General features: G+C 48.3%; 1 protein-coding gene across 4 annotated transcripts in view; it reads right to left on the bottom strand.

Moving 5' to 3' along the window:
• Window positions 1–15063, bottom strand: part of LOC133348941 (mediator of RNA polymerase II transcription subunit 13-like) — an 82841-nt gene extending 67778 nt beyond the window's left edge. For all 4 annotated transcript variants that reach the window (XM_061562088.1, XM_061562089.1, XM_061562090.1 and 1 more), the window contains exons 1-2: window positions 14565–15063; window positions 12016–12250 (exon numbers count right to left, since the gene is read on the bottom strand). In XM_061562088.1, coding sequence (XP_061418072.1) covers window positions 12016–12250; window positions 14565–14633 — 304 coding nt within the window. In that variant the 5' untranslated portion in view covers window positions 14634–15063. The remainder of the gene's footprint in view (window positions 1–12015; window positions 12251–14564) is intronic.
• Between the last annotated feature and the right edge of the window lie 488 nt (window positions 15064–15551).

The following is a 15551-nucleotide window of genomic DNA, read 5'->3' as shown; positions in this document are numbered from 1 at the left end:
GCCTATCAATTTACAGCCCGCCACCCCCTACCCCCAAGTGGGTTGTCAACACCAGCATGTGCTTTTCAGAAATTCACCACCTAACACCCAAGGAAAGTAGTTTGCAACAAAGATGCGGCCACCGATGAAACAATCCGGCACGTCGCGGCAACAATTCACGTGAACGGTGCGGTTTGTGCGATCGCCAACTGAAGCGAATATTGTAATCCTAGGGTTAAATTCTCAGCACACCCCACAGGTGACGGTGTGAGAGTGGTTATTGCAAAGGCAAGCTCGCCACTTGTTAGTGGTTCTGGGATGCTATTGCTTGCCATCTCGAGTCGGTGTATCTCCACATCATAGGCCATAACCAAAAATGTCCAGATTTACCACAAAACTTAGCTGTAAAAAAAAACAATCTGAAATTCCATAGCTCAACAATAGCTGCAAAAGTCTATTTTGCCTAAAGCAAACAAGGTTAAAGTATGCACTTGGCAAGACCAAGTAATTAAGTCTAAAGTTGGATGCATTCGTCCCAAAAAAGCACGCTTGCTTTCCAAGTTGCAGGAGAGACGTGAACACAAAAAATAAAAATTCCGCAACGTGTAAAAAAATTACTGAGCGCAAATCCGCATTCTGCAAGTGTGCACGATTGAAAATTGCAAGATTCTGGAGACCACTGGGAGGGAGACGTCGCTTTAAACGGGGCGCCCGCAGCAGCAGCAGCCACCAGCGGTGGCCGGCACGTTCAGCTGTCGGCGGAAATGCCAAGGGGGTGTTGCTCAGGCCCCCGTGTTTTGGTTGGAAAGCAGATCGTCTGCTGCTGCAACAGTAACAGGTCACAAGACCTGAAATGCACACGAGCACGAGGCAAACCTGGCTGCCTGTACTAAACTATGTTTGTATTGTATCATCAGGTAAGGCCTACTGAGCTATGTAGCTCTTTTCCAGAATAGCCCTGGCTATCACAAATTATAGCTCAATGAAGTGGCTTATCACGCGGAATTTTCTAGCTGTAACCAAATTCTCTTCACGCGTTTTCCTAAACGTGTGGAGGGAAAAAAAAAACGGAGGACCCGGAGAAAAATCCACGCGACCACGGGGAGTGCGAGACACATGCAGACTCCAAATTACAACAGCAGGCGTCAGGGCCAGGATCGAACCCACGCACTCCTCCATAGCAGGCTAACAACAGTAGTTAACATCTCGCCACAGTGGCGCAGACAATCCCCCCCTTGGTTTTTATTTATTTGAAATCAGCTTTTCCAATGACCTCATCGTGCATTTCCACGCAACCCCACTTCACCCGTTTTGATTCATGTTTTGTCCGATGCAAAAAGCAAAAGGACCTTCCCCGGGATCATCCACAATGGAAGCCAAGATCATAAGAGACATTATTTATGCAATCCACTTGGCCCCCATTGTGTACTTGGCCAGGATAATGCCGTTTGACATTCCAGGCCCTCTGACTGCATGCAAATGGCTCCAGGCTGGATATTTCCGATCAGACACAAAGGAGGGAGTGAGAGAACGCTAAAAGTGAGAACACGAAACGCAGCGAGCACCTGGACCTGTGGCGGCTGAATCGCAGAGCACTTTTCTCACTTGCGGCCAAAAAAGTTTTCGGAACACCTCGTTGCAGCCTCCTCTCTCCCCAACAGCGTCGACAGGGAATTGCCAAAACTGCTGTGTGTATTTCAAAATGCCACGAGCTAGTTTTGAAAAGACTAGGGTCATAATATGCCATTATCATAAATTACATTACAATAGCCTTTCTTCAATATGGTGATTTGTCCATGTATTTATATTTTTTATTTACTACCGTGTTTACAAACGTTGTATACAACCAAATACGTACCAACACAGATGGCTGGGGGAAAAAACAGGCACACCAGTAACGTCACAGTACTGTGCCAGGCTAAGTGCACTTTTAAGCAACTTGCAATGAATGCTTGTTTACAGAGGCACATAGTACGACAATAATTCCCCCCCCCGTCTACACCCCGTATAGCCTGAACAGACTTTTGGGGCAAGTGCTGTTCGCAAGCACCGATGAAGAACACAGACAGTAGATGGACACACACTTACAATTGTAGTCTGCAAGTCGATGTTCCACTCACCCCTTCCCATCCCCCCACTCTCTACCCCCAACAGAGCACGCTCCCACCACACACACACCCACACGCCTCCCACTTCTCCACCCCCTTTCTCCCTTGCTGCAACACCAACACCAGAGTCAGTTTATGGCCATTCATTCCAGCCAAACAGAACACTTGAAATAAAGCCATATTCCCGCCAAACATTAAATTGGGCCAAGTTCTACACGAATCCCTGGTATTTACACCCACCAGGTCACACCTACAAAAAACAGGCGTATTACCTCACCTAGTTAAATAAACAAAGAACACTATTAAATAAACTGTTAAAGTGTTCCTACTCAAAAGAGCACTGTGGAAAAGCTTGCCCCCCACTGGGCCACCAGGAGCCAGCTGTGGAAATTCCACATTCACGCACGACTCTCCCCGTCCGTAACACGACTCTCCGTCCACTTGTTTGCCGACTTAACCACAAAGCAGTGCGTATTCTAATGGCCCCAGATGAACGATGGGCCCAATCGACCCCCAACCGGGATTTGAACTCGTAACCTACGCAGAGCGGCAGAATAGCGCGCAAATCCAGCAAGCATCCGTTTTTAAACCGTAAACAGCATTATACACATTTGCTTTCAATAAATTACACAAAGGGCCCTCGTGTGCTTAATCCACGGTGTTATGCTGTAACAAACACAGCTATAAAGCAAGCGGCAAAACCCAGGTTTGGGTAAAAAATAAATACCTGGAAATTAAGAATTCACCTTGGAGAAGACCCCGATTTGGGTTTACGAGACAGACATAAAAGAAACCGTGTTCATAGTCCAGGAGATCATTTACTATGAGCCAAGAATGTCTGTGTCCCGCTCGTGATGTCACTCCACATCGAACAGCCCCCCTCATTAATAATTATGAACAGGTGACGTCCACCAAAAAGGAAACCCCCCCCCCATGAATAATAATTAGCGGGTAACGTCACTCCAAATGGGGGGGGGGGTGGACGAGGTGCCTCCTCCCCCCCCTCGGCATCAACTGACAACCCTCACTACGTCACGCGACCTCCGTAACGCTATTGAGACATCGAATGAAAAAGGACGTCATGATAAACAAGGGATTATAACCTTTAAATGAAATAAGTCTGTCACCGCGGCCTTACAAGTTGCACACGAATGGATGCAATGAATATCACGTCGCGGTCTGCTTTTCACTTGCAAGTTTTACATTTGCTGCAACACTCCTGTCCTTGGACAGGCAAAATACTAGTTACTACTGTAATGGGCCAAGAATGTCTGTGTGTCCCGCGCGTGACGTCACTCCACATGCCGCACCCCCCCCCCGCCCCGTCATTAATATTTATGAGCGGGTGGATTTTTACAAACACGCCGACGGTCGAGAGGAAAGACATATTTTTTCGCAAATTCGCTTTAAGTTTGACGTTTCTTTATTGAAAGTGACGAAGTGGATTTGGTGTCTTTATTTATTTCTTCAGCACTTGAGACAAAAGGTAAGTCTAATTTATGCTTCTACATTATGGTAAAAGACATATCTCCGTGATTTTCCAGATATTGTATCGAATTCCAATTAATTTCCACCTCAGCGACCAAAAGCAGAATCGAATAAAGTATCAGAGCAGTGAATTTGAACAAATTAAAGGTCAGTTATATACAGTGCTACAGTGACATGAAGTCAGGTGTTTTAGGGCATAGTTTTGTGCAAGAATCACTGCCATTAATAGTGCTACAGTGAACTGCAGTGAAGTTTTTTAGGACTTCTTTCGTGCAAGATTCACTGCCATTAAATTTATACAAGATACAATTATACTCTGCTCAATTGTTTTGTAAATATTACAGCTTCCGTCCTAGGACGGGCAAAAGTCTAGTATATAAATAAAAATCTGTACTTGTTCAAACAATGACAATTTAACGGAGCACGTGGGGTAAAGGTCACTGGATGATTGACAAAGGGTATTTAAAAGCACTGACCAGACAAAATTTCAGACTTGCGAACAATGGCCGTCGGTAGCCGTCGTTGATAGAAGGCGGTGGCAATCATTGTGTTTTTTTAAGTTAAAATCCACAACGCACCAACATTGGGGGAAAAAATGCACTTGCATTCCTGGAATGCATGGATTCAAGACAATCCGATTCGTTTATGCTCAAAGCGCTCCATGCATATGGGTGCGAATGACCAGTGCTTTAAGAAATCACACGAGTGAGGCCAGCATCCTACGTTGACCAAATTAAATGGTGACCTTTTTTTTTTTAAGCCCCGTCCAATCCGGTACGAAGGCACATGGCCCCCTGCCTCTCCCATTATGCCGGGCTTCACGTGAGGTTTAGGAAGAGCAACGCCATCTTACACCACCAGTAGCACCCTCCGTACCCACGATTGGTTACACAGGTAGCCATGTGATTAGACTGACAGAATGGGATTCGCCCGTGGGGCCGGTTTGGGCAACTACATTCCATTGCGCCCGCCCGCCGCCACACACCCCAACCCCCCCCCCCCTCCTTAAGCTGCATTCATACAAAGTGTCAGTAATGACCAGCTCCGTTCCAATGTGGACAGACTTGGTAAAAACAAAACTGCATCTTGTTTACAGGATGCAAAACGAAAGCCCCAGCGCCATTCTGTATCGCTAAGGAACTTGAGTTCATCGTCTGTCGCTAGGGAACCTCGCTCGTGCACTAAAAAAGCCTCGGGGCTTTCGAAAGGGGGGAGGAGGGGGGGGGGTAGCCAAAAGAGAGGACACCAATGGAACCAGTTTAGCCACCAACAACTGGCCAACTTCAAACCTGCTTACTGGTTGCTAACCGTTTCTGTTGTGAACACACGTTTGGGGAAGGGAAAAAAATGGGCACGCGCAACGATTCATTTCACAATGTTTGCGACCTTATCCACCACCGGGCACTCGCTGCTGCTTCGTCGCAGCGGGCAACGCCACGCTCGGGGCAAGCAGCCGAGCCTTGATAGCCGTGCGATCGACGCGTCTGCAAGTCACAATTACACGACACTGTTCAGACCGATCCCCCCCTCGAGATTGTATCATCCGAAATATGACGACGACGATAAAGAAAAACGGCTCGTCAATGCTGCTTCACTCTTGTAACTCGACCTACATTGGACACTTTAAGATGAGCGTAACTTGCACAACTGCGTTGCCCTAATGATCGTGAGTTGCTCCAAAAAGAGCTTTTCCTTATTATACAACACCAACAGCACAGCTGTAACCAGAGATTTAAAAAAAAGATTCAAGTTATTGCATATTTATTTTTCATTTATGAAATCCTAGAAGGTCCACATATATTCACCGTTTCCCTGCCCATTTGGCATCTGTATTGTACAGATTGTATAGCCATGACTTTTCACCCCTATACGTCTTCCCTGCACTCCCAAGTCCCCTTCCAAAAGATTCATGACACAATAGGTTTCTCTCGCAAAGCTGACAGAATACCTGCACACAACACATCATTATCCAAACACCATTACATACCCCCCCCCCCCGCCGCCGCCATCTCCTGACCTCGCTTGCCAACTATCGGGACACCACAAAAAGAAACAAAATTGTTTTACTTATATTAATATCAATTGACGAAGAGTGCTAACTAATAGACCCACTTCATACAAAATCACCCCAGACTGATATCCATTTATCTTTAAAGGCCCCCCCTTGTGTGTCTCGCCTAGGGGTAAGGGGCTTTCATCTATCAAGAGATCTGATTAATCCGCACTGCAAATTTACAGAGCCAAAAGCAGAGAAAGGAAACTCTTCCCGATTACATAACCTTACATAAGGAGACGCATGTTCCACACCACACACCGTTACTCAGCGTGCAGACACGTTCGCCTGCTAGGCGCGACGAGTACTAATGACGGCACATTGGAGTACAACTGCACAAACACACGGAACCTTGAAGCAAGGAGAGCTAAACCGGGGATTGCTGGTCCATTTATTACTGGGTTTATGCTGGATACCGAGACTGTACAAGCACACCGACCGATTGCCGAACCAATGCTGGATGAGGACTTCAGAGCTGCGTTGGGTCACGAGGCTTATTTGACCATACTCCACCACGCTGGTCAATGAAAAGCTGACAAACGTGGGGGGGGGGGGGGGGCAGGCAAAGAACTAGAATGGATTTTGCCGCTAAGCCCTTAATAGTCGAGAGGAAAAGTGTGACGTGCTTATTACTAAAATGCATATTTTTGAACCACAAGAATCAACTGGATGTATGGATCAGTAGCCAAACGCACGTGTCATGTGCAGTACCATCGCTTGCGGACCATCCGCTAATCCAGCACAAGAACACCACATTAAAAACAGGTTCTTTATTTGGCAACAAGGACCACCAAGGTGAAGGATGCACACTGAAGTCGCCCCCCCCTCTCTTCCGCGTCTTTCGATCCCCCCCCCCCAACCCGAAACGTGCGAGCTTCCGTTTCCCCGCACAATTCATGACCAGAATGAGCACTCTTAAAACCGCTTTTTTTACTTTCAATAAACACAACCGGGAGTTGTCGCTGCTCAAGATTCAAAACGACTAAACGGTTCTAAATAATGACACATGCAAGAGCGGGTGGCCGCATCTATTTATCATACAAACAATTCTGCTCGCTCCTGTGCCGTTTGGCAACCAATCGGGCATGGCTTCACGCCACGGCTCGAAAAGCACGTGTACTAGAAGACACCGTTGTAGTAATCAAGTTTAGTGGGTGGGGGGGGGGGTCGTTAGTTTAATAAAGCTCCAGGAAACGCATCGAATCAATGACTTGCTTTAGCTCCCGAAGACTATGGGGTTACTGCTCCCAGATGATCAAGGATTAAAAAAAAAGTGACATAACGTAACAAGAGAGTGGGGCGGGCGGTGGCAACCCGATAACGTGACACAGCATTTGATGATTGTTGGTGGGAGTCGAGGGAGTGGGGAGGGAGGAGAGGGGAGGGAGGGAAAAAGCCCGCGAGGATGTAGCGTGCACGCTCATTTATCACAGCCCATCAAGCGGCGCGTACGATCCATCAGGTGAGAATAAGTCCGCTTCTCACAACACACACACAAAGGAGCTGCTGTAGGTCAACATGTGAAGGGTGTAGATTTTCTATTTCTTTTAACACACCACACACGAGCTCTCAAAACCTCAAAAAAGCCAAATTCTTTTCACGACGTGAACTTGTCGAAGCACTTCCATTGCCACCGGGAAGGCAGTTCAATAAAATCCATGGCCTTCTACCGGAGAATGCACGACTCAACTCGGGGCAGGAAACAACATTGTGCTCGCATTAAAGTCACGTGCTACAATAGCTCTCGTCTGTAAGGCAACCTTCACACCATATTGTTAACAATCCACATGCGTCCTTGTCAGTAATGTACCGTTCCTGATAGAGTAAACAACTATAGCTCTTATCCAGAGGTGCATTTGACAGACCCTAAGTGTGTGTTGACTCGCACCTCAAGTCATTTGCTATCCATTAAGCATTACCCACACGTGGTGTTGTTATAGAGGACGAAGGCGTCGTCACACCGACACAGAACCCTCATCAGTGAGTGCAGCAGTAGCAGCTGCTACTGCTGCTGCAGCCACGGCGATGCCACAACACACATTTGTGGTGTCGCTACAAAGACTGTGGCGCGCAAGAGAGCGTCCGAGGCGCGTGCAGTGGATTGGCCTAAGCAGCACAAAAGCAAACCAGGAAGTATTTTGGTGAATGTTCACATACTATTGGCGTATCGGTATTATCAGCCACGTTATCCTACAGTTGATCATCCACTCTACCTGCCCAGCGTGTGTCCATGGTTCACAATTGCTATAGACAAATCCAGCGCATCCCATATCTCAGCTACTTGGTGCATCACACAGCAGGTCAGCCACTACAAAAGCAAGCGGTGCATGCAAGTGACCAAACAAAAACTACCACCGCAGCAAGAAAAAAAAAGCCACACAGCTTGCCCTTAGGGAGTACACAGCTAGTTCAGGGTGGGGGGTGGGGGTGGAGGTGGTGATTGTGCTGGGCTGAGCAAAGGCGGGAGGAATCCAGCAGCCGAGAACAAGCAGACCAAACCGCGGATCATATTTCCTTGGCGAGCGTCAGTCAACTGACTTGCCTGCTGCTGCTGCCTGCCCTCGCTCACCCTCCTCCATCTTACTCCAGAGGCGGGCCTGGCACCATTGGCTGTCCAGCTGACCGGGCCGTGCGTCCCGACTACCCCCGTCTAGCTCTGGATAGACTGGGTGTGAAAACATAGCAGCCCATTGTCCGTACAGTTGAAAGGGCCCGCGGGCTCTTTTGGATGTCTTTATAGAGTAGGATGTCTGGATTAAAAGTCTGGCTGGCTGGTGAAGCTGGCAACAGGTCTGGCAGTGGCACAAAGTGAGGACTTTTCAACTAAACGGGCCAACCTGTTGGCCTTTCTTTTAAGTGTTAATTACTTAATTGGTGACAGATTGCTCAGATAAGAGTTTCACACTAGACACGTATCACTATGTGTGTGCGTATATATAGATGGTCCCTATGACTAGGATACTACTGATTTCTGTTTTACCCTAAGAATAGTGACATTGCTTTAGTCTTGACTCGGAGCCTCGGGGAATAACCATGCACCAGAAAGCTCTGAAAGATGCCTTATAGCCTAGTTCTCTGAACCGTGAACATTATCACTGAACCCTAAAGGTACCTTGTGGTCTAGTTCGACTTGCCTTGGGGACATTAACACGGAACCCTAAAAGTAGTTAAGGAGCTTTTATCGCCTTTAGTTAAAACGGCGCTTATTTTATAAGGAAAAGACCAAAGTGGCAATGCAGAATCCTCTTTCAAACTGTTGTGACAAGATAATGCTTGCCTGGATAAATAATATATGGCATTGTCATAATAATGTCTAGTTTTTGTGCACTTAAATTGTCACTTTATGCATATATATACTGTACATCTGCTATGCATGATATTTTCTCATTCATAAACATAATGTAAATATGAAATAAAAAAGCAAGTTCACTATTTTCAAGGTCACACACTCCTGCCTTTGCTCGTTGACCTGTTAAACTTAAGCACTGCACGTTAAGTTAGCCCCTCAACATGTACAACTTGCTCAACCTCCGATTAGCACGGTTGGCTACGAACAGTGCGAAAGAAGTTCAACATACAGAGTTGAACAATGCAATCCAGTCAATACAGAGTCATAGTATGGAAACATTGAGTATATGTAAAGAAGAGGGGACCCTTAGCAACCTGTACATATTAATTGACTAGAAGGACACTTTCAGCAGTTGACTGCCAGCACCAAAAAGTAACAAATCGAGTGGAGGGTGTAATCCAATAAACTTAAACGTCACTTTTCCATAAATTGCGTATCGAGTGGCACCCCTCCTCCTACAGCACATGCCTTTGACTGGCAACAAATGCAAGTTAGCCTTGATGCATAACGCGCATTACGTCCCTTGCGTAGTGGATTTGTGTATTGAAATAATACAAATGTTCATCCCATCAGTCCTGTGGACTTTTCTTAAGCGGCCAGGAGCAGTTGACTTCCTTGGTCTCATCGATAGCGAGGCTTGCCCGATGCCATGTGGGCAAGAGCCCCCCCCCCCCAACAAACACTGTGGTGCTTCAAAGCAAAACGTCACGACCACGCACAAGTTTACCGTAAGCTCTTGTGGTGGTGAATTGCATGTAATTCAGGAGAAAAGAGGGGCATTTTTTGTTTTCACCAAGTAAAATTAACAATACATTGGCGATTCAATGGCTTTTGACGCACCAACGTTGTTGGTTCACTCTTTTTTCAGCCACGTTCGTTTCGGCAGGCAAATCTGGATGGACCAGCTTTCACATTCTCAATCCCCATTAGCAAAGTGCAGCCGGTTAAACCAACGCTGTAGGGATGCCTACTATTTTTATCTTCATGCGATAAAAAAACACCATTGTAGGATTCAAAATCCAAAAACACTATACAGTATGTTAACAAGATGGTAGTGTGACCAACCCTCTTGATGGTACAGAAACATGGAACACGCACAGGTAAAACAATTCCCATGAAGGAAATATGGTAACCACAGCAATGAAGTTCCTGCAGAATATTCTGCAAACACGGTCTTCAAGAACATCTCGCAAATAAAGAGACATTAGCAGAAGTTGCTGTAGTTCAGGGCATGATAATAAGAGGTGAGACTGTGGATGTGGTCAGAACAAACTTGTTATATTATGAAACAAAGTGCTTTGAAAAACAGGAAGTGAGAGAACAAATCAGAGGGAGAACAGACCAAAGATGGGTGGATTCTGTGAAGACCTGAAGTGACATGGAAATCACAGAAGGTTTTGGCCTAAACCATCTAACAAAAGACATTTACTGCATAGCACCGCTTTCAGATGCGCTTCTGCGGCCGTCTGGAACGCTCTTCCTTCTGACATTAGGAAGCCACCAGAGCCATGCACTTTTAATCATTTAGATTGAAAACTAATTTCTTTAGAAGTGCTCCGAGTTTAGTTTGTTGTCCTTCCCAGCACCTCCGATTAGCAGTTAGCTACGCATGGTGCGAAAGAAGTTAAACATAAATAGGAACTAGGAGAATGAAAACAAATATGAACAGTTGAAAGCTAAAAATTCAACCCAATGGCAGATGGAGTAATTAAGTTGAAAAATAAATCCATCACACCCATGCATAAATAACATTTTGTACAATTTTTATTTACTGCACCGAATGAGACCCATGGGTATGCAAAGGCTTTTGCCAAAATGAGCTTAATGCTGTTTGTTTTCACTCGCCACACTGCTGATGACACTCCAAAAGTCGAACCAGGTCTATTTTTTTCCCATTTAAATAAAAAAAATGGATGGTGGAAAACCCTACTTCAGAAAGCTCGGCATGATAAAAGTAATGAAATTTGCATACAGTGAAACACACATGTTTAGTGTAGACTTTTTACGTGTGGACGTATTGGCGCGGTCTGTGAGATGCACGCAACACCAGTTTATGAGCACCTGTATCCATCGGTCAAGGCGCCAGTCAGAGTAATGCACTGGCCAGGTTGTTTAGCTGTATGTTTATCTATCAGTTCGTCCATGTGTCGTCCCGTGTCAGTTTGTCATGCCATTTTGCCTTTATCAGTTTACGGGTGTGCGATGTGCACGGATGCCTCAATGTGAGACTGTGCACAAACCGCTCTCTCTCTCAATCTGTGTGTCCAAGTACATATGTCATTCTTCTTGGCATATATATATTCCTCTCTAAATACTGCATCTGACAGTGTCAGTTAGGTTTGCATGTCCCGGCATGTGTCAGTATGTGAATCTGCTTTTCTCTACCGCTGTGCGTGGGATTTTGGGATGTCATTAAGAGTTCACCCAGGTGACAGCAAAACAACCATGTTTTTTACGTGCCTCTTTATCTGTATGCATATATAAGCCTGCTTTGTGCCAACACTTTTGCACCTCTGTGCGTCTGTGTGGGCACACAGTACTTCATTTGACAAGTCAGAATGTGCCCCTTATAGCTTCTGAAAGTACTGTATGAATGTATCCTATTTCAGTTAGCGTAAATATTTCGAAGAAAATGCTTCGACTTGTGAAGATAATTCCATTTTGAGGATACGCCTTTTTTTTGCTTACTTTTAAAATTCGTAATTTAATACATTTGTTGAAATAAATATGTTCAGTTTACTTCATGCAAACGGTTCTTGCACTTGTCAATGCCACTTCACCTGTGCATTCAATCTGTTCGAGGCTGTCTGTCCAATGAAAATCGCACTCCCTCGGCGAGCACAGAGCAGTCAGATAGGTCATCGTAGATGAATGTGCGCAGATAGACACCGAGGTGGTGTGTGCACTGCAAGGGGTGCAATAGGTGTGCATTGGATTGTGTACTTGTGAACGCATGCACGTGCACACGAGGTACTCTGGGATAGATCGACTCGCATGGCTCGCCATCTGGACAAGGGCTACGAGCCCTGTGCATTCACCTCTAAGTTCAGGATGAATGACGTCCCCGAGGTTGGGCTGATCACCCCACCAGTAAACCCACAGCTCCTTGAGGCCCGGACTGCCATTGCGGCGCCACACGGCCAGGAGGTTGGTCTGCAGCGAGCGCACGAAGCTGTGCAGGATGGGGTCTTCCTGCGCGGGCGCAGCAATCACAGGCCCCGAGGCCCCAAGGCCACAGGTGTACCTACGCCATTTGATGCCGGTCAGGTCAGCCTGTAAGGTGGTGGTTGGGGTGGGTAGTACAAGTTGGGAGGGGGAGGGAGGGGGGAAAGGCAACACTGAAAATCATGCAGACTCACGCATAGGACACAAGGCATGTGAACCATACAGAAGTGCAGATGATAATTCCTTCATCCACCGCGTGCGAGTGCTGTGTGTGCGTGGTAAATGCATTTCTACACGAACGCAGACTGACATGAGCAGCGGGACACATGCGTGTGCTGCACACTGTACATAGATGCATGTCGGCATTCATATTAAACCGTCACTGAAAAACTTAAGGTGAAAGCATGCAAACTTGCCAATGCTGCTACGTAGACACGTGTAGAAATGAGAACATCATCATAGATGTAGGAACCAATAATACCAACATGTGCACGTACGGTGCACACGTGCAGGAATGCACAACGCACGTAGGTAGCCAAACGTGTACACATCTTGGTTGGTAAAAGTGCACGCACGTCAGATGACTCGCGTATAGGTACACGGGTACATACACAGAAGACACGCCGACACATACGTATACCTATCCATGCAAACGAGTGCACGACCGGGGGTACTTCTACACCTCTGATTAGCACGGTTGGCAACGTACGGTGCGAAATAAGTTCAAACACGCATTACGTACGAACGACGGATGAAGCTACTGTACTCACGCACACCATTAAGAGACTTGAACACTCACAACAGGAGCACACACGGCCACTCATTCACACTCTCCACACGTGAATACACACATGCACTGTGAGCACATCACATCCCATGCATATTCAAATGCACACATGTACGCTCAAGACACAAGCACTGGCAGACATTACCTAGACAGTACATCCACGCGCACTCGTTTAAGTCTGGCGAAGACTCGGGCAAGCGAGTTTTGTGTTGAGAATACACAAATGCGCGCGTGTACATGCGAACATAACTAACGTAAGAACACGCATGTGCAGCCCACGGCTTGCGTACACCAATGACGTGTGCTGCTGTCACACCGACACTTCTGCACACCACAGGACACCAGGCAAAGATAGTCGATAATTGGTAGATGGCACGTACGCGTTCCCACAGCACTTCGTTTGCAAACACGACCACAAGACTGGGGCCGCCGTAGTAACGAAGTAGAAAAGGGCCGATACAACCCCCGAAATAATAAGTCGGAGTTAGGATAGTTGGAATGGATTGTGACGCTCTGCTTGTACGCGAGTTTTATTCTCGGAAGTATTAAATTATAAGTATGGAAACCAAATAGTCGAGCATATTTGCAATTTGTCATTTTTGCTCTGCTTTGTAACTCCATAGTTGTAAGCAATGATTTGACCAATCTGGTCGCTTTTTGATAGGCACAGTCTTTAAATATCATGGCAACTTTACACGAAAGTTCCATTCATACTGGATCACCTTTACTCGAGTTATCGTGTCTCCCCGCCGTTTCAGACAAATGGCCAGACGAAGTGAACCGATGCACAAAAGCTCTAAACCATTGACGGAGAGCTTTCACGAGACACAAAACTAAAACTGCGATAGTTTTAAATGCAGGAGTGGATTTGGAGAGAGTTGGGTACGGGGGGAAGGGCCGGCGGTGGGCCACCCTCTCCGGCCTGGGGCGAGACGAGGCCCTCTCATCGGTTTCGAGGCGGTCGGGCCTACACGTCCCGCGGGGAGGCCTCAACGGCAAGGCGGCAGCGCATCCAGGCAAGAGCGGGGAGGTCGTAGGAGGGGGGGGGGTGAGAATCCCCGAGAAAAACAACGCGAAGCCCCACGAGCTAGCTCCACCTCGCCGGGGGGTTTGATAGATGGGTGGGGGATAAAACCACCACCACCCCCCCCCCCCACTGAGTAAATCCTCGCACGACGGAGCGAACGTCGCAACAATAGGTGTTAAAAAAAAGATGTTAACGCACAAAAATTAACATAATGATGACGATAATAAAATAAATTATCACTCGCAAGAAAATGGCCGCTGTAATGATTCTAGAAGCGGGGCGGTAATTCTAGCGGCGCGGACTCTCCCGCCGTCCGTCCCGTCTCTCTCTCGTCTACCGCCGTCCTTCGACGTCGTTGTCGTCTCCGTCTCTCTCTACCACCACCACCACCACCACCCCACCACCACCACCACCAAAACCTTCCCCTCCCCGCCGCTTCTCCGTCCTGCGGCGTTCTCTGAGCTCGCTCGGCGGCGGCGGCGGCTCTGCGCGTGTGGACACGGCGCTCGCTCGCTCGCCCGGGTGGCTTCGCTCGCCTTGTCGCTCTCCTCTCTCTCCTCTCTCGTTCTCTCTCGCTCGCTCGCTCACGGCCGCCCCGGCTCGCTTACCAGGGAGAAGAGGTTGGAGTGGCAGTCTTCCAAACTGGCGCCGTTTGCCACCCAGCTTGCGGCGGTCATGCTCCGTGCATGACTCTGGGCCCCGCGGCAGGAATTCTTGGTTCTCCTCGCTTTTAGCAGTCCACCAGTCTTTACCGCCAACAACCAACCAACCACCGCCGCTGCTGCTGCTACTAGTTAGTACTTACTGGTTTACTACTACTACTACGGCTGTGTGTTTATTCGACAAGCGAAAGGTTTAGCACGGACGGCTAATAAAAAAAAGAGAGAGGCGAGATCAATTTCCTCTCAACTCCGCCGCCGCCACCGCCGCCGCCGCCGTTTTGATGGCGACTCGCTGTGGTCGCCCTCGCGAGTCGCCGTCGCTATTCGCGTGAGAGCGAACGAGCGAGCGAGAGAGACGCGGGGGGATCGGTGGTGAAGGCGCCTGGCGCTGCCGTCCCTGCCACAGCGCCCACGACTCGCGCTGTAATGGCGACAATAATGAGGCGGGCCCCTCCCCCCCATCCCCCCCCCTCGTAGCCCCTCCCCCCCCTCAACCAACCCTCCACAACCCCCGCCCCCTCATCCCCCGGCACACCACCCCGTCCCCCGCATGCCGAAGTCTCCTCCCCTTCCGCTCCTGCGGTGTCCGCGCGACGCTATTGGCGGGTTCGTAGTCGCGTGACGGCTGAGGGGGCACGCGAGCAGCCTTGTGGGGGTGGGGGGGGCTAAAAGGGGGGAGGTTGGACCCTCACCCCCTCCCCTCAGCTCCACAACCCAATCCGAGCCCCGCCCCTCCCAACGGGCGCGCGCGTGCCGTAATGGCAGTGTACGGCGGGCGGGCGGGGGGGGGGCACCGGAAATGAAGGAGGGGGATTTGAGAACGGGAAGGGAGATGGAGACCGGAAATAGAAGTGGGGTGGGAATTGGGGCGGGCGGGGGGGGTTGAGGGGAGGGGTACGGCGGAAATGGAGGGGCGGGAGAGCGGAAGTGGAG

This window comes from Lethenteron reissneri, chromosome 28 (genome assembly GCF_015708825.2).
Source record: "Lethenteron reissneri isolate LAM-NWPU_2019-01 chromosome 28, ASM1570882v1, whole genome shotgun sequence".
NCBI lineage: Eukaryota > Metazoa > Chordata > Hyperoartia > Petromyzontiformes > Petromyzontidae > Lethenteron > Lethenteron reissneri.
This window is presented reverse-complemented; position numbering and strand designations above follow the sequence as displayed.